The sequence below is a fragment of the Helianthus annuus genome, chromosome 7, assembly GCF_002127325.2.
Source record: "Helianthus annuus cultivar XRQ/B chromosome 7, HanXRQr2.0-SUNRISE, whole genome shotgun sequence".
Taxonomy (NCBI): domain Eukaryota; kingdom Viridiplantae; phylum Streptophyta; class Magnoliopsida; order Asterales; family Asteraceae; genus Helianthus; species Helianthus annuus.
Window position 1 is genome coordinate 119,279,373 of NC_035439.2, and position 20,958 is coordinate 119,300,330.

Genomic DNA, 20,958 nt, shown 5'->3' on the forward strand with positions numbered 1-20,958 from the left:
AACAAATAGTATCACTTTCTAAGAAAACCTTAAAACAATTTATAGCAATAAAAGTTTAATAAGAATAGTGTTATTTAATATAGAAATAAAAGTTTAATAAGAATGGTGTTATTTAAAAAATATCGAAAAAAACATTTAAAAAAGTTATTTAAAGATAGAGTTAAATCCCCGGATAATCTCTATGGTTTGCCCTTTTTTCATCTTTAGTCCCTAACTTTCTAAAATTACAGCTATAGTCCCTAACTTTTTAATTTAAGTTCCCGGATAGTCCTTGTGCCTAACATCAGTTAGTTTTCTCAGTTAAGAGGGTGTGAAATGATAAAAATACCCTTTACTTGAAATTGATTTATATATCTGCCATTAATAAACATATTTCAAATTCAAAATTGCAAAAATATAAATAACTGAATATTCAATGAAAATGAGTTTCATATAATATAACATTTATGCTTTAAAATAATATTTCAGTAAAACTAACTTGACTGGTCTTAATTTACTCTATAATTATAGGCAAATTGGAAATAAATAATCCCAACTCACTGTTATTGGCCAATAATAATCCCAACTCATTTAATCATCAATAATAATCCGAACTATTCACTTTTGTTTGTAAAATACTCCCACGTTAAAAAAACACTAACTAGGTTAAAATATTGATGATGTGGCTTAACATGTGTGGACTGACGTGGCTGCTTAACATCTTACCTGTGTATAAAATGATTATCAGCCTCATTTGCACACACAATCGACTGAATTTGCCCAATTTGTAGAATTAGGGTTTTGAAGGAGAGTGCGATTGTGTGTGCAAATGAGACTAATAATCATTTTATACACAGGTAAGATGTTAACCAGCCACGTCAGTCCACACATGTTAAGTCACATCAGCAATATTTTAACCTAGTTAGTGTTTTTTTTAACGTGGGAGTATTTTACAAACAAAAGTGAATAGTTCGGATTATTATTGGTGATTAAATGAGTTGGGATTATTATTGGCCAATAACAATGAGTTAGGATTATTTATTTCCAATTTGCCATAATTATATTACCACCATAATAAATTTTTTTATATTGGACAATAAACAAATAAAATAAATTTAAGTTATAAGGTTGTTAAATTAGAAAGTTAATAGATGATAATTACAAATTAAAGAATGATCAAAATTGATTTAGAAATCGGCCATAAATAAACATATTTCAAATTTCAAATACTAAAAAATATACATAACTGAATATGGTAATTATTTAGACAATGCATTAAATATTCAAAAAAGAATTATTAACATTTACTCAATATAAATCATTAAACATGTAGAACTAACAAAATCCGGTTTATAAAATTTCAAATATTTTTTGGATCTGTCTAAACATAACATAAGAACATTGAAAAAAAATCATTGAAAATCTAAAACATCTCATTAGTTAGAAAATCTATTTATTTACATATAGTTAACATACTATTTAAGAACATACTAAAATGTTAGGTTATACATATTATAAGAATAATCAAGTTTAATGAAAGTCAATATAAAAAAGAATAATGTAACATACCAAGTAGAACGATTCTAGATTATCGATAAATTTAAATAATCTGAGATTCATCTTCTTTGGATTCATATTTGCAGAAAATCTGTCATCACAATTAAAAAAACGCATTATATAATAATAATAATAATAATAATAATAATAATAATAATAATAATAATCGGTTATTAACAATACTTTTTGTTGAACGGTAAATTTGGATCACTGGCGGACCACTGGAGTATCATCGTGTCACCAGCAGAACCACCCGATCATATCCATCTCCACTAGGCATAATGCTTATACACCAATTCAGGAGGAAACCCAATAAATTTGGGAAAACCCCCCTTGTGGGAATCGAACCCAAGACCTATTGGTCTCAAAGTTTTATCCCACCCCCAAGATGCCACTAGGCTATAAAGCCTAGTGCATTTAGTGCAATACTAAATATAAATCATGAAAAATGGAATTGAAGTGTCAGTAAATTGCATTTAGTGCAAAATTTATAACTGAAACTATTTTCATACTTTAAAAAAAGGCAATAATTGAAATGCAATAACACTTTAATATAATTGGATATCATTTAGCAAAAATAACCGCACATTTATTGCATTTCAAAAATCTAATAAAACTAAAAAAGCGATACTTAAAAACCTACAACTAAAAATAGAATTTTGAACACACACAAAAAAAATTGTTAAACTGATAGAACATAACAAACTTCAACAACAATGAACAAACCTATTTTTCCAATTGAAGAATAGCCGTAAGATTGTTACATCCGATTTAGAGTTTCAACATAAAAAATAAAAACAAAGACATTAGTAACTTGGATTAAGGAAGAACACATAAAATCAAACGCACACATACCTATGATTGTGATTGCAGAAGGAAGAAGATGATGATGAAGGATTTGATGGTACTGATTTAAATAACAAAAGAAAACAAACATCAATAACTTCGAATCTATATAATATATAAACAACACGAATCTATAATATACCTCTAATTGTAGTGCTCGAACCTAAAAAAGATAGAAGAAGAACGATGATGTTTATATGATGAAAATCAATGTTTGATAGAGGTTACATAATCGAAACATTCAAATATAATATAATGGTTCAACAAACTTACTTCGATTTCATGAGATTGTTCGAGTAGATCAAGAATAATATGAAGAACTTAGTTAGGTTAGAGAGAGAGAGAGAGAGAAGCGGAGTTGTGTCGATGAAGAATTGAGATTATGATCACAATAATTGAGATCTTGCAATTTATATTAGATCCAATTACAAAAGGTGTGTATCCAGATTCGATAAATCCGACCCAAGTAACATTCGGATTAATTTCCCGCCCAACTCACCTTGAGCTTACACCACAACATGCCAAGTGTCACAAATCATTTTCATTTAGTATATTAATATAGATAATTAACTATACACGGTGTTGGATGCAACATGAGACCATAATGTGGTCTAAATGAAGCTAGTTATATAACTAGATACAAACCACAAGCATTGAAATCTAATTCAATATATGTGGGGTTTCTATTCTTTTAACATTCTAAATCGGACTGGAGGGGCATGACTGTGTGAAAACTCAATACATTTCTTTTTATGAAAAATTGTGTTTCATTCACTGATCTAGTCAAGTGATTTTTCTATGAAAAATTAGGTTTCTTTAGCATTGACATGACTGTAAAAATCATTGACATAGTCGTGTGGTAAGGCATGACTATGTAGATCGAATTAACACAATCATGTGCATTGTTTCAACCTCAAAGGAAAACCAATATTTGTCGATGAAAAGTTGTATTGTTTTAAACTCACTCAATTTGCCACACTTATTCATTAAGCACATTCAAATGTGTCACTCAACAAGTTCAACCCACATACATTAGTCAACATGGTATTGCTACCTAACTAGTTATACCATATGCACACAACAGAGAAATCAATCCAAACATATTATGAAAATTGTTGTTCTCAATGATAAATTAGTGAGGATTATAGTCATCAATGACAATTTTACAATTTATTGTTTCCAAATATAATTTTTGAAGATCGTAGTCTTTCATAATGAATGTGAGGTTCACTTACCTCAAATGAGTGACGATTATAGTATTCAGGGAGGTTCGTTAACCTTCATTGTAAAGATCGTGGATTCCTAAATTCATTCCATGAAATCAAGTTGTCAAGTTTTCAAACACTAGCAAGTTTCTACTTAAACACTAGCATGTCCTTTATAGTATCAAACAACAAGAATAGTATGTTATTCACACCAAGACGCATTTAGTCTAAACTCAAATCAAACCTCAAAAAGGTCATTCGTACAAAACTACACGACACATTGAGAACATATGTATCCTTAAAATGAACAATTTGCCCACCTACTCATGAAAAAACTCGACGTACTTATAATGACAAGTTAAGCATCCACGTCATGACTTCTTTCTCAATGGCAGTTGATCACCTAATAGTCAATCCAACTCCCATCAATATGTTTTTGTCTAGCACAATGAACAAGTTAATGACCCAATGACCCGTTTTATCACCTACATGCTCAAGTTAATTTGTTCATAATTAATAATTGTATCAAAATCTACTATATTCGTTTGATCAACTTTAGTATTAACTTTTATGTTTGATAACACTTATGAGAATCCTAATTAATAAGTTAAAACCATTATTTATCAATTTGATCAAGCAATTCACCACATTTACATTTTTAATTTTTTTTTTAAAATCATTTTTGGTCAAAATCATCATTTTTGTCACAAGTCACAACTATAAATTTTGTAATTAAACTTTGGGTTTTCATTAATTATAATTTCAATCTGTTTGTAACATAATTTCACGCAAAAATCGACTCTTGGTCAATATTGGTCAAAACCTTTTCATTAATTACAATTTCAATCTGTTTCTAACATAAGGGTGAAGGGGGTGCTCACCTAATAGGTGAGTCCCCTCTCTTACGCCAAACCAATCCCCGTGTGCCACGTCAAGTCCCCTCTTAAACTCCCCTAACACCCCAATTTGATGGCGCCACTCCCCTCTTAGGTGAATTGGTTTTTTTTTTAAAAAAAAAAAGGAAAGCTGTGATTGGACCGCCCCTCTCTCTCTCCTCCCTCTCTCTTCGGTGAGCCGCCACCGGTCTCTCTCCTCTCTCTACCTCACCGCATGATCGGCGGTGTTCTTGCCGAGCGGTAAAATTGGTCACCGATGGGGGTCACCGATGACACCCCGTATACCCTAATTTCTCGCAAAAATCGACTCTTGGTCAATATTGGTCAAAACCTACAAAGAATCCACATATATAAATTCTTGATTAAGATATATTACCAAAATCACATCTAATTAATCTAATTAATCGCACATATTCTATAGAGTGAATTTCAAATTTTGTCCTTTATCTTTATAGTGAATTTCAGGCGGTGTCCTTTATCTTTCAAATTGATGAGTATTGTACGTAATGTTTTAAAATCTTGCACGTTGTATCCTTTAACCCTAACCCAGTTAGATTTTCTATTAAATTTGGTCATGTGACTTGCACATGAGAGTATTATTATCATATCACTTTTCAGGGACTAGTAAATAAATTAAATACCTAACCATTAAAAAAATAAAAATAAAAAATTAGATATATCTCTCACCTCTCTCTCTCTCTCCCATTTACCACCAACATCCACCATCACCACCACCACCATCCACCTTACATCATCCCTACTTTTAGTAGTAAAAAATCACATTTTTATCATTTGTTCCATGCAAAACCCTATCTTCCGTCAACAAGCAACTACAAATTAAGTATAGACATACGATTATTCCGTTCAACGTCAGTTTCTTCAAAGAAACCACGACTTTTGGTTTTCTTGACAGCGGCAGTGGTGACGGAGCCACCGATGATGGCGGATTTAAGCTTCGGTATGCGAGCGCGAGCGGGAACCCTAGGTGAAGTTGCATCGACGTCCACGACGGCATCTTCATCCATTAGATCATCGTCATTTGGTTTAAAATCCAGTGCGTCTACGTCTGCAACGTTCGCCATTGTGTTGAATTGTTTGATTCCGGAGGTTGTTTTGAGAGGTGAGACGACGGTGCGACGGTAGTCTACGGCGAAGATTGGCTGAGGGTTTATTGGAGACGGAAGATAGGGTTTTGTATGGAACAAAGGATAAAAATGTGAATTTTTACTACTGAAAGTAGGGATGATGTGAGGTGGATGGTGGTGGTGATGGTAAATGGTGGATGTTGGTGGTAAATGGGAGAGAGAGGGAGGTGAGAGATATATCTAATTTTTTATGTTTTATTTTTTTAATTGTTAAGTATTTAATTTATTTACACAACTAGTCCCTGAAAAGTGAAATGATAATAATACACTCATGTACAAGTTATATGACCAAATTTAACAGAAAATCTAACTGGGTTAGAGCTGAAGGACATAACGTGTAAGATTTTAAAACAGTACAAGACTCATCAATTTGAAAGATAAAAAACACTGTCTAAAATTCACTATAAAAACAAAGGATAAAATTTGAAATTCACTCCATAGCATCATAGGGGAAGGTTTATTTGAGAAGAAAATTTAATTGAGAAAAAAAAGAACAAAGGGTAATTTGGTAAAACATTAAATAGTTTTTTCACTTATCTTATTTATTATCATTTTTGACTAATTAATTAGTCATAAAGACTATTATCCTCCACCTTAACTTTTTTTCCCTACGCACATCAAAAGTTATCCTACATATTTCGAAATTCATCCTACACGTTGAAATTTATCCTACACAACTCGTAATTTGTCCTACACAACTCGTAATTTATCCTACACTTTAAATTATTTTATATTATTTTTTTGAAAAAATATATATTTTGAAGATAAGTTACAAAAAATTTAATGTACTAGCTATTAAAGAGGAAGACTACAAATTAATTACCTATGTAGATTTACCAATGTACCCTTGTAGTAACATTAAATACTTATATTAAATGAAGTAAAATAAAGCATTCTTATTGGTTGAAATTTCTTCTTTTTTTTTATTACAAAAAATTTCTTCTTCATTTGAACTCTCCACTAGTATCATATCTGATTATTCTAATATGCTTGGTATCTTATACATGATAGATTTCTAGAAACTAAATGTTGAGCTTTTAACACTCATAAATGTCACTTTATTTTATCATTAAATTTACTTTTCTTTTTAACTGGAACTGATTAGTGTATGGATATATGACCAAGTTGTTTATATTAATACAAAAAAAAAAAAAATCCTTGTAAACTGTGGCAATATTTATCACGTATTAACAAAATGTAAACAAAAATATCGAACAAAATATGTATTTTTTAACAGTTCCAGTCTTTCATAAACTACTCACGACAACATTTCTAGGGATGTTAATTTTGTAAATAAACATATAACTTTGAATCTACTTTATTCGTGGATGGCAAAGTTCTTTTTTCTATTTTTCTATTTATAACATATTTACTATTTAGCATGTTTCTTTCATGAAAATTGAAATAAGTAACAAAAAAATTATGACTCGCACGTTCTATTGGTCATGATTGTTTCTTGATTATATAACATCATAAGCCTACGTCTTAATTCATTTAAAACCAATAGAAGGAAAAAAAGTTTCAAACAAATTTATATATTAGATCATCCAATAGAGGGGTGTGTGAATATTAATCCCCTTTTTATACAACATACTTACGTTTTGATGTATGTATATACAATTATGTTACACCCATTGATTGAAAAACAATTAAAGTATATTTCTTGTTTGTTATTATCGTTATTTTGCATACATTTACTGAGGTTACATAACAATATTACGTATAGCAAAAAGAAAGAAAAAAATTATCTTATATACAATACAAAGAAAAGGGTACTATAGCAACTAGTCAACTACTACAAGTCTTCTAGCTATATTCAATTATGATTTTCTGAACTATTTTTTTAACCAAAATTTCTTTTAATCCTTGTCTTGAGACTAAGATTAGAAGGTATGGGGGTCGGCTGAGGCCCGGCTAGGACCGGCGCCGGTCCCCCACACCGCCCCCCTGGGGCTCGGCTCGGCACAACCGGCCACCCACAGCCGGGGTAGCCGGACCTCCTTTCTCCTCTTGCCTCTCACATATACCTATACATACATACATATATATACATAAAGGGGTTCATCCCCCACCCCCTTAGGTCCATCCCCTCCAAGTCACTCCTACGTGGCGCCTACGTGGCGGCTCATCCCCTCCAAGCCCATCCTCTCCATACCCTTTAGTCTAATAACAACATTAAAATGAGAAAATAATGTGTGTTAAATTAGAACAAAAGTAAAATAATTAAGATGTTATAATCTGAAGAGTGGGTATCTCGTATTTATTACATCTAGAACACTGCTCGTGAGCGTGACGTTGAAAAGCCAAAATTTGAAAGTAGTGACAAAGACGTCGTATTATGAACTGTTTTGAAGCCTCTGCCCTATCACATGCTTTTCACCTTTTCTCCTCAAGGTTAAAAAGATGGAAGACATTATTGTAGACATGAAGACATAGACGTGAAATCGATATTACTTGTTTATGGCTTAGAGATAGATCAAAGTTTAAAGTCCATTCTTCGGAGTGAGTGGTGTAAGTTTTTTGTGACGTTTTCTTTGTTGTTGTTTTTGTTTGCCGCCCCTTTGTTTTTTAGGGGTGGTTTTGTGAGAATGAAATTTTTCATTAAAAAATAAAGGGGAATTGGTCTGTAATAATCTTACCTAAACCTTATTGGCCATTAATAATCTCACCTCAGAATATTCCTCTCACCAGTCCCACCTTTAACCAATTTTTCCTACAATGGTCCCCCGTTAAAAAAACTTAACGTAGTTAAGCTTTTTTCTAAATTACAAACAAATTTTTAGGGCTTTTGATCAGAACGATGATACGAGTTCATTGATGTAAAACTTACTTCGAAATGATGCTCCAAGCGACTTGATTTTGGTTAATTGAAAATTTAAACACCCGAATTGAAGCGCCGTTTTCTTCGTTTGGAGCACCGTTTTAAGGCAAGTTTTACATTAATAGACTCGTATCGTCGTTCTAATCAAAAGCCCTAAAAATCTGTTTGTAATTTGGAAAAAAAAAAAAAGCTTAACTCTGTTAAGTTTTTTTAACGGGGGACCATTGTAGAAAAAATAGGTGAAAGGTGGGATTGGTGAGGAGAATATTATGAGGTGGGATTATTAATGGCCAATATGCGAGGTGAGGTTCCCTAATCGTCCCTAAAAAATTTTTTTATCAAATAGTTATTCTAATACCAAAAATAAAATTAAATATATATTTAACCATTTTATGTAAATAAAACCCTAAAAGTGGATTTAGCAACACAGACGAGGCATAGCAAATTATGAGTGTTCATGTCATCGAACGAAGATTGAAACTTGATGAAAATGACGAACTAGAAAGTGGTACGATATTAAAAAGATCCATGTGGGAGTAGAGTGGATTGTGAGAGAGCTGTAATTTTTTTTTTGTAAAAAAATTTGAGTTGAATGTATGTGAGTATCAGTAGAGTGAGAGATGTATGATTTTTAGTTTAAAATAATCGAGTTGAATATGTTGATAATGTGTTTATGTTGTTCAAATAACTCTTTTTTTTAATCTAGGCATTGCCAAAACCTTTTAACCGAAGGTTGTAATAGAATTTTCTTTCCATACGCTAGTTTACATGATTACTTATTTATAATTAAACAACTTTTAAAGTAACATCTCTTGAAACCTTTATAAAGTTGTTTTATTTTCTACATTTAGGATGATTTTTTATACACAAACTCCATTAATTAGTTTACAAGTAATTCTATTTTTCTCAATCATATAATTAATATTTAAATTTGATATTTAACATATGGAATTTGAATGTTTTGTATGTATTGTTTTTCCTTTTTAGGTATCTTTCAAAAATGACAGAAATAATTATTTAGATATCTAGATAATTGAAATGACGTATACAATTAAAGATAAAAAATCTTACGAAATAAAAAAAGGACTAATTCTATTATTATATTAGTAAATTGGTAAAAAGTTAAATCATTTAAAAAATAAAATAATCAATTAACAAATCATGATTTTTTATATTAAAAAAAAAAACTTAATTAAATTATATCACCAAGTTTTATCTAAATTCAAATAAATTTATTAAATTATTCAAAGTTTATATCAATCATTTATATATATATATATATATATATATATATATATATATATAAGTAAAAGTAATGATTTTAAAAGGGTGGAATTTGATAATTTCATAACTATCGTTTAAAAAAAAATATGTGAAAAGTAAAAGGGGAGTGCATTTAGCTCATCCCGAAACAACTTGTGGACTTTTCTTAAATTAATTATAAAATTAATAAAATATTAACTGTCTTTTTGGTATGAAAGTTGTTGGTTATATAAGATCTTTGGTTTTAGTTTATTGTCCTCTTGAGTTCGAATAATGAGTTCTGCGTATTAAATGAAAGCCCTACGGCCACTTAATTAGGTTATTGGACCCGCTAAAAACTAAATTACATTTAGTTATTAAATATGTATCTTCGAAATACATCTAGGGTATATTAATCGGTATTGTAGTGATTACAAATGAGTGAGTTGATATACCATCTCAAGGAAACATTGCATGTTTCAAGACATGCTTGTGGATTATGTTCTCAAGCACTTGTGTTTCTGTAAACAAATAAACTCACCTTGATTCGCATCTTTGTAATTCCTTTATCAATATGAATATGAATGGAGAATAAAACCATCATCCTTGTTGAAAGCAAGAACTCACAAAGGGCTAATATTGTAAGGAACCTCACATATTGAAGTTAGCTATTTACCCACCATTATCTTTAATTATAATTTTGAACTTTAGACCCTATGATATGTTCCATTGGGTGAACTTAGGTCGATGATTGACTTTTAATTTTGGAAAGTCCATGATTGACTTTCATTTTGGAAGTTTAGGCGGAGCTTTTCTATCTTACTTCAAGATTGGCTTTATTCTAATCACTAGATTTCGCATTGGTTAATTATTTAATACGATTCTCGCTCATTGACACAACCATCTTGATCCATATAAACATGCCTAGATCAAAACAGTTCATCTGCATGCTTTTTACAACTCTAAAAACTATAGGAAATATAATTATTATAGAAAGAAATGCAGGGATACCCTATAAGTAGAATTGAAACCCAATCTAGTTATGATCTTTCTTTTTATCGGTGTCAGGAGGCTTATCGTTTTTCGACTTTTGCTCCCTCTCTGGTCTCGAGTTTCCTCGAGCAATTCTCTCATTGATCCAACTAATAGCATCAGCAAAAACAATATCAGTGTTTTCAGTAAACTCCCCATACGTGAGGGCATGCCACATTCCCGGGTACAACTTGAAGGTCTTGTCGGTGCTAGAAGCAGACTCGTATAACAGTTTACTCGTCAAAGGATCGGTCACCTTGTCATCTTCTCCATGCACAATCAAGAATGCCATTGTCACATCTTTTAACTTTTTTTCAAGGTCTACAGTCACAGTATACAACTCCATAGCAGTTTGTAGGCGCACACGACCTTTGTAGCATAACGGATTATCACGAATCTATACAACATGCTTAAAATCATTAATCATAGCTAATAAAACAAAAAAAAGAAGAAGATAAATTAACATAAATTCTTTAATTACTTCCTGTCTAATTTTAGGATCTCTGAAGGCAAGCTCAACAATATCATCACCCGGGACAATTTTCCAAGTTGGTATAAATTTTCTAAGTTGTGTTAGAACATTAAACATAATTGGTGATGGTCTCATATTGTCTGCAATCTGTAAAGTTAAACATAAAATGTTATAGGACAATAGGAGTAAGAAACAAAGATATAAGACTTAACTAATAAAATACTAGCACACATTTTTTCCATTAATTTAGGGACTTGTTCTGACAAGAAGATGATATCTTAGGGGGTTAAAGAGTACAACAAATTTGAACTTGGTAAAATTTATTGTTTGATCTTTCTTTTTCTTTGTTCTTTCATTCCTTTGACAATTGTCAACTACTATTATATTATTGTATTCATTTAAAATTGTCAAACTTTCTATTCTTTTATATTAAAAACGTGTTAGTTGCTTGATGCCACGTCTCTCGCCTAAAAATCATATCATTAGATCTTGTTTTCGGAACTTTCCGGGCCGTTCAAGAAGCACCATATGCTTCTGGAAGTCTCCGGAAAATGCTACAATGTTCGGGTCCATAAATCACGGAGTAATTTTCTAACTCTCGTGCGATGACTTAGAATCGATCTAAGTTAAGCCTTTGACACGATTTTGTTGTGATTCAAGTTATGTAATGCAGAAGCGTTTGAGTTATGAACAAACAAGTCTTTATATTGATTGAAGGAACAAAAGTACAAGAATATCTTTACAAGACTTTTACAAAGCTTGTAGTGTTGTGAAGTTGTGTAGGTAATGTGAGTTATGAGTAAGTTATCTAGGGTAATGTAGGGTGATTACAAATGATGTCTCACATCCCTATTTATACTACTTCAAGTTTCTCTAGAGTTTTTGTTGTATAAAATTCTCTAGACTTAGAATGATCTAGAGAAACTTAAAGTAGTACAAATAGGGATGGGATGCATTATTTGTAATCATCCCACATTACCCCACACAACTTACTCATAACCCACAATACCTACACAACTTACTCATAGCCCACATTATTTGTAAAAATCTTGTAAAGATATTCTTGTACCCTTGTTCCTTCAATCAACATAAAGTCTTGTTTATTTATAACTCAAACGCTTATGCATCACATTACTTGAATCACAACAAAACCATGTCAAAGCCTTAACTTAAATCGATTCTAAGTCGCCGCATAAAAGTTAGAAAATTGCTCTGTAACATTAAGCCCTTTACTAAAAGGAACTAATGTTGTTAAAATTGCTAAGACATTACTAGTAAAAAGAAAATAAAAAGGCTAAAACCAAATATATTAATGTAAAATTGTTAACAATAACCAGAGGATAGAGAGTGTACACACCAATGTTTACAGAATCGGAACAAACGGCAAACTGGTCTCTTTAATGGTCTACTGGTCGGACCGGTTAGATCAAATGTGAGACCCGGATGAAATACTAAATAATATAAAAATAAATAAGGTAAATTTAGAATCTTTTTAATCAAAATCCGGTCTCGACCCCATAAAATTCCGGTCCAACCTCCTGGTTTTCCGTTTCGACCGACCGGTTCCTAGTCCGACCTCCCAGTTCCCATCCATCTGATTCGATAGCCTAAACCGGACCGGTCAAGGTCCCAATTCCCTGTTTGACCGACCGGTCCGGTCCAGATCAGAAAACACTGGTACACACCTTACACATGGGTGCAACCAATACTCCACCATCCCAAAAGTCTGGTTTCTTCAAATGTAACCGAAGCACCATTGCTCCTCCCATGGATTCTCCAAGCAATATTCTCAATTTATTTTTGTTCTCTTTCCTTTCTAAAAATAAATAAAAGAAATAAAAGTTTGAATGCAATTGATCAAGATTAAAACTAAATATTTTGTTGGATTGAATTGGGAACCGAACCCTTAACTAGTTTGGTCAGTTTGGGTTGAATTGACACCGGTTGAATCGCATGTGGTTAAACTTAGAAACTCTTAATACACATATGTAAGTTTTTGTGTTTACCTACTAATCAAGAAACATGTTGATTTGTATTTCTCTATAGTCAAATTCAATGCTCAATCTTCTATCAAATTTCTTTATTATTTTATATTTTTATTTGAAAAAAAAACAATATAACCTTTTATTTACTTAAATATATACAACTTAAAAATATATTATTTAAATCTTATGCAATCTATAAATATAACCCCATCTGATTTCTTCGAGTTTGGTTCACAGTCGATTCGACGAGTCCGATTAATGAAGCGCCAGTGTGACCACTTTATTAATCGTCACGGTTTTATAAATATCATTAAAGATAAAACAAACATCTAAGAACCCAAAATTTATAAACATAAAACAACTAAATAAAATTTACCACAAATACTTATGAAAAATTGAGAACAGTCTTCAACAAGATCATTAAAATGAGAGATGAAACCCTTAATTCCATCAGATTTCCCATGGCCTTGATTATCTATTCCATAAACTCCGAATCCCGCATTTACAAGCCTCATTGCAGCTCCTGTTTATTCCAATAATTTTGTAATGTTTCTGATATAAAATGTTTATATAAAATATTAGAATAATATTCACCTTTCATGGAGACACTACACTCCATAGCATATCCATGATTAAGAAATACTAAAGCTTTTGGTTCACAATTCGTCGGAATCCATCGGCATGTAAAAAGCTTTTTTCCCTTTGAATTTGTAATAAATTCCTGAAAATATTGGAAGAAATATGATTCATTCATGCATAATATCTTAAAGAATCGGAAAACCAAGCATTATGATGAAAAATCAATATTAATATGCACCTCCTCATATTTGACATTTGAAGATTCGGACGTCTAAAGATTGTGGAAAACAAAAAAAAAGTATGATCAACAAATGAGACATATATTACGTGAAACTGAAAAAACAGAGGATATAAGATTAGAAACATGCCATGAAACAAAGTGTGTTTAAGAAAAACACAAGGTTCTTTTGGTTGATCCAAAGATATTGGAAGAGAGAGAGAGAACAGAGGAAGAGAAATTTTAGAATCTAAGAAGATGAAGTGCTTACAAAACTGTTAAGATAAAATATGCAAGAAATATATAAACATAACGAACTATTCAAATTTTCCTAATATATTATTATTATTATTATTATTATTATTGTTATTATTATTATTATTATTATTATTATTATTATTTGAAACGTAAACTTCATTAGAACACACCAACCCACAAAATGGGGCGGCCTAACCGGGAAAGAATTACATATTTACGAAATTACACCACTCGGTCCATGAAACCGACCTAGCTTTGAATCTCTTTTTAATTCAAAGAAAACCAATCGACTTAATGCCACTAATTATATCTTTCACCCCGGCATGTTTATTAGCGAACTTCACACCATTCTTTGCCCGCCAAATACACAAACAACTAATCATCACAATCCCATGGAAAATCTCGTTAACAATCCCTTTCAACCCGACATGATTACAAAGCTTCAAGAGGTCCCTAACTACCGACACGACTATGGGCGCCACCCTGCTCCAAGCCGATATTCTTTGCCAAATAATACTTGCCACCATGCAAGTCGTGAAAAGATGGTTAGAAGTCTCATCACTTGACCCGCAAAGAGGACGCAGGAGGTCTTCAATATCAATGTTCCTGTCTTTAAGCGTTGTCCCTGTGGAGATATTCCCCATTTCCCCCTTCCATGTGAACATGTTGCATTTCATAGGAATCCGCTTACACCACTTCAATATCAATGTTCCCGTCTTCTCACCGCTCCGACTGCGTATTCACCAGAACTCTCCCCCGATCCACGTCCATTGGTCGCTTCGGTCTTCGAGGGTTATCACATCCAAATCTTTATGCAGCCAATTTAACTCCGAGATCTCTATAAAGCTTCTTGGCCCGCATTTCCAGTTCCAAGCTACCACACAAGTTCCGCCTTCAAACCTGCAAAATCTGCTTTCAACACTACATTTTTTGTTAGCCTCAGGTTTAAATATATTAGGATAAATATCTTTTGACGGTTTGTTGAATAAACAAGGATCCAACCAAAAGGAGGTCTGTCGCCCATTGCCAACCACTCTTTTAAAGGAGTTCCGAAGCGGATTACCCTCATCACGGTTCTAGCAAACGATTTGACTATATTATTCACCAAGCCACCACCTTATCCCTCTCTACACCGTGCAGTAATCCCATGCCCATTTAGCCTCGTCGCCTCTATGCCATAAGAAGCGGTGGTGTGCCGGCGTTGGGGAAACCCCACGTTACCTCTTTTACGCCCACACCGTTCAATTTTAGTGAAAGCCTAAGGAATTTAAACAAGATCAATAATAAACCTGCAACCAAACATATTTAATTGATTCGATTATTGGATTAGGTAACTCAAATAACTATTTAAGAGACTTTTTATTTTTCTTTTATAAATTAATTCAGTTATATAATGAATTAATTTGATTACTATGAACGATTTCTATATGCTTAAATGTAACACCCCTTATTTCAAAAGTCAAAGTCAAAGTCAAGATTGAAGTCAAAGGAAGAAAAGATTGCTAATTGCGATCTATCACTCCTTGCTCAACTACTGTTTGACTTCTTTGACTTGTAATCGAATCTTTATTTTATTTGCTTTAGTTGTCTTATGTGGAGTACTTGTTAATAACCGAGGTTTAACGATGTTTATTGCTTGTTTTATCGCTTATCGCATCGCAATCGCATTCGCAACTCGAATCATGCGTTCTGGATATTGTTTTACGTGTGTGTGCCTTTTATGTGTTACTTGTGCATGTTTAATTATGTTTATGTTTGTGGTGGATAATCGAAACGCAATCGCAACTCTACCGCAAATCGAACCGCAAACGCTATACGCAAGTTATATAGGATGATTTTATGTTAGATACAGCGAGCAATGATTAGGTTATTTATTGTTTAATATTAGTGCATCGCAAACTCACTCAAAACGCATCACAACACTTAACACGCGAATCGAAACAACAAAACTCAACACACCGTACACCAGGATCGAGTGGCCAACCGATCGAGTGGCCATACGATCGGATTGCCATCCGATCGGATTGCCATCTGATGTGCACAAAATGCAGCATATAAATTGCATCAATTGTGGCATAAAACTAACCCTTTTTTAGTACTAATGTTGGAAAAAGTATGCTTTTGTCTTCCTTTTGTATTTTCAGGATTAAATGAGCTCAAATGAACAAAAGAAGCAAAAAGACGGCTAAATCTAACATAAATACAAGAAAAGGAACAAAAGTGGCATGCCCGACCTCCCGACAGCATCTTCCCAAGCAAAACAAAGAAGACAGAAGACTGAACACACCCCGTGCTCAGTGAGCACGGGGCCGTGCCCAAGTGACAGCAGAAAAGACAAACTCATAGAAGCTTCTGTTGCCCACCACGGGGCCGTGCCCAGCGGACACGGGGGCGTGGTCAACTTCCTGCAGGCGCATTTATTGAAATTGCGAATTGCAATTAATGAAGAGAGAGAGAGAGAGAGTCAGATGGAGACGGGGCCGTGCCCAGCGCACACGGGGCCGTGCCCGAGCTTCTGTTCAGCCTATAAATAGGAGTGTTTGGAGCTCTTGCAACTCATCCCTTGGCACACCACATCTCTCACACTTCACCCACCACCCACCACCATCACAACACCATCATCCACCACCATCATCCATTCTCCATCATAGAGTGTGTGAGTCATCTCGGGATCCAAGATTGATCGTATGAGTTCTTGACAATCAAAGGCCATGTTTGCCTAAGTCTCTTACATCACTTGGTGGAGACAAGTGTTTAGTGTAATACTTTTTATTTTTAATATTTTGCACTTTTTAATTGGTTTTGTATTAATGACTTTAATTACTAGTTTCTATAACAACTCGAAAATTTGCGTCCTATAATATATTGACACGTGTCATAAGTTTACACGTGGTAATAGATACTAAATATGGACTAAAGTTGACAAACATAGAAAGTATGTGAATCCGAGGGTTCAAAATGTCAACGAGGGATAAATATACTGTACAGTAACCCTAAATGATGCTCGTACCTTCAAACCAATAAATCATGGATCGTACGGAACGAAATGTGGAAGAAAGTGAGAGATTACAAACTACAGGGGTTAAATGTGTCAACATGTTTAAGTTATACCTCAGAGTGACCCTTTAACAAACCCGAGACTTTGTAACAGTAAATTACGCTCACTAGAATGTACGATATAAATTTCGCAAAGTTCTGTTTTAAAACGAGAAAGTTATGATCAAATTCGTATGCGAGGGGTTAAAAGCGTCAACATTGAAAGTTAGGACTTTTCGGACAGTAATAAACTAACCAAGGACTTAACGGCGCAGGTAAAAGTCACGAGGCCCTTATACGTAAATAAAAGAGGCCCAAAACGCAAAGTTACCCCTTCGAAACACCAAAGGCCAACTGCAATAATGAAAAAGATTTGAAAATCTTACTAACAGGTCTCAGGCGGGCCGCGTAAAAGTAGCAAAGGGTCTTACGCGGGCCGCACTGACAGTAAAGATATGGGCTCTGACATTGAGATTCAAGCGGGCTGCGTAAAGGTTGCATGATCATTGACGCGGGCCGCGTCAGCCTCTCAGATGCAGAAAATTCGGACAGAAGCACTGTTGAGTGTTTTAACCGACTTATATCATTATTGCAAGAGCAGGGGCGCCCCCTAAACGTCCCCTAGCACTCAGGGACAGTTGTTGATCATCTAGAAACACTTGTAGGCATTGTTGTAATGATCTTATGCTTCCAAATTGGCTATAAAAGGCCATTGAGTTGCAACATGATCTTCACACCTTCAATATGTTATCTTGATCACTTCTGGAGCTCAAGAATACTCTCTTAGCATCTTAGTCGTGTACTTAACTTCTGTAAGTGTGCTTAACCCTTTATGGTTTAGTTTTTGCTTAGATATAGCTTAAAAGTCAATCCGTCGTAATTAATGATTGACTTAACGGTTAATCACAAATGGTCCAATGATTAATCGAAACAAAGGTAGTTATATGTTGGTAATCATGTGGGCATTAAACCCTTAAACGGGCACCCTCTGATTCCCACTCTAACTAGTCCAAATATCGGGTCAAAGTTGCTTAGAAAAAGTCAACAGAATGCTAACTTTCGATTTTATGCATAATCAGTAATGTGGATGGCGTGTAACCTGTTTTGACACTCATATAACATGATAATAAGTATTATAACTGGTCTAAGCTTGTTTGATCCGACCATTTACTGTTTTGACCCGGTTCGGAACTGAAAGTCGCAAAACTTTGACTTTTGCTTTGACTTCAGTTCTGACCCGTTATGGTATGATTTAGATATGCCTTAGGACTGTCTTAGGACCAGGTTACATGATGGTATAACCCTCTGTGGCCAGTTCGTTGTTTGTCCGAGTCGTTTGCAAATTTCCGTTATATGCTTAAATGTTGACCATAACGCCCTTTTAACTTTAAAACGAGAATTTTGGACATGTGAAAGGACAATAACCTTAGTTACTGATTTCTAAGCATGTCCCAAAAATTTCATGACAATCCGAGGTCTAGAATAGGAATTATGCTAAATAGCGCAATTACGGAAACTTTAGTAATTAAACGGCGCAATAAGCATAAAACCTATCTAAACCCAACTTTCGACACCAAACCTTTTTACACACTGATGTAAAATAATATTTTGAGATTTTTTAAAGATTTTTAATTATTTTTAACCTGCTCATAACCTGCGGTTATGGCATTGATTCGGTAAATACCAAATATGCCCTTTTCGGACATAAAATGAGTTATACATGGTATTTTGACCCGAATCCAATTGCTACTGATTTCATATAGTAAATAATGTATTTTAAACTTTATAATCTGTTCAGAAAACTCAGATTTCCTGTAGAACCCGGAAATCTCTTTTATAATCTTCAAAATGACCGAAATACCCCTACGGGGGGCGTATATTGGGATTAAACTCGTTATGGGCATAATGGAGGGTATCCTACTGATACCACAACCTCTTTAGAGCATATTGACTTAGGAAACCTGTGTAGGACTCTTGCAGTTACCCGTTACGCCTTTTACGCGTCCGGTTCGGTTTATGTAACTAGTTTACATAAACTAGCCGAAACGGGTCAAACCTTATCATTTTTACCTCAAAATCCAGAATGTGTTTATATTACCCACATAAAACAAGTCTTCAAACTTGTTGGGTCCAAACCACATTCCATTCCCGGTTTTCGCCTTTCACGCGATTAAACCGTATTTATCCTTTGAAACTGACCGGTCTAAGCTAAGGCTAAATTAAAGACCCGTTAGGATTCTAATAGGTTATTATAAACCTTCGTTCCAGAATAGGAGACCAGTAAAAGATACTTGCATTTGTTTGTTGAGGTTATTACTTGCTCAGGTAAATACTTTTAACTTATTTTCCGTTATACGGGCTTGGTTTACGGTATATAAAATACCGCTTGGTCGGGCAATTGACCCTAACTCATTAGTAGTTGGGTATTATCAATGTGACCCGTTTAAAAATTGGTTTTGTTGGCTTTACGCCTTTGGGAGTTTAATGACCATGTCCCGGATATCCTTGGCATCATTTACGAAATGGCCACGACCCTGACACGCGGGTGTAGGCGTACACCCGACAATGTGTCCATGAAAATAAAGGTATGACCGTTGATTTTCCCGCCACGGTTTTATGCTATGTGGTGTGTTAATTAACCTTAAACCCGGCACGACCCGGGCGACTGAACGCATAGTGAACATGTAATTCTTTTACAAGATTGAATTGATTAATTATCCCAAGTTATAAAGAGTTTGTGCCTTGTGCATTCAAATCAATTTTAATAAACCTTTTACAAAAGTGTCGGTTGAATGTATTTACCAGTGTAAACTGACGTATTTTCCCCAAAAAGATTAAATGCAGGTTCTACACGAAATAGGCTGGCCACTCCTTAGCATCGTTAGAGTCTCGCAAGCTTGGGATGCCACTATCTGTTGAACAATATTTCTATTTTTATTTTGATCCCCTGTGGATTTATTTTGACTACTTGTGATACTTGGATATTACATTCGATGGTTGAAATATATCTATCTTTATGCTTCCGCTGTGCATTTAAATATTGTGTGGTTTGACTATATTGTTGCCAACTACGTCATGGTAATCCCCCACCGGGCCCACGGTGAAACGTGTGGAAATCGGGGTGTGACAGGTTGGTCTCAGAGCCAACATTGAGTGAATTAAACACTATCCTTATGTGTTTAATCTCAATGACATAATTGCACATACTCGAGTCTAGACAAGAACATAGGACGAATTCGAATTGTTGTTCTAGTTTGTCTTTTATTGTTTATTGTGGATTTAAAATTTGCTTAAGCATGAATTATGCCACCAGCAATTAGAAGAGGAGGAAGAGGCAAAGGGCCGATTACTACTCACAATGATCACGAGGCCGGACCTTCACACATGCGAGCTCCTTCCAGCACAAGGAGTGAAGAACCTCAGAGGCGTAGAAGGAACCTCTTTGAGCCCGCAAGACGGTCTACCTCACACAGTTCGACACCTTCGTACCGTCACTCTTTTGGGCCGAATTCGGAGAACGAGCCCAGTAACCCTCAGCCTTCATATATACCTCTCCAGCGTTCTGTTTTGCACCGTTCCTATGGCGATCCCACTCCTTTCTTCCAAGGCCAGTTCAATCCGGCAGACTATGTTCAAGAACCAGTGGGTTTTAACCCGCTAGGACCAGAGGACCATTTCTCCGAGGATA

At 34.1% G+C, this 20,958-nt stretch overlaps 1 protein-coding gene across 1 annotated transcript; it reads right to left on the reverse strand.

Annotated features, from left to right (window-relative positions):
• Positions 1 to 10,727: 10,727 nt before the first annotated feature.
• LOC110866821 (caffeoylshikimate esterase) lies at positions 10,728 to 14,878 on the reverse strand. Its single transcript, XM_022115968.2, has 7 exons — positions 14,552 to 14,878; positions 13,998 to 14,030; positions 13,775 to 13,901; positions 13,557 to 13,703; positions 12,881 to 13,011; positions 11,205 to 11,342; positions 10,728 to 11,120 (listed from the first exon to the last, which is right to left on the reverse strand). The coding sequence occupies exons 1-7, from the start codon at positions 14,876 to 14,878 to the stop codon at positions 10,728 to 10,730; spliced, it is 1,296 nt and encodes a 431-aa protein (XP_021971660.1).
• Positions 14,879 to 20,958: the final 6,080 nt, after the last annotated feature.

Bases quoted from the DNA above. Each gene is read 5' to 3' on its own strand.
- LOC110866821 (XM_022115968.2), bottom strand. From the start codon at position 14,878: ATGGGGAATATCTCCACAGGGACAACGCTTAAAGACAGGAACATTGAT. The intron at 13,902-13,997 runs GTGCATATTAAT...CAATATTTTCAG, and splicing joins CAAATGTCAAATATGAGGAG to GAATTTATTACAAATTCAAA. The intron at 13,012-13,556 runs GTAAATTTTATT...ATTTATTTTTAG, and splicing joins ATTTTTCATAAGTATTTGTG to AAAGGAAAGAGAACAAAAAT.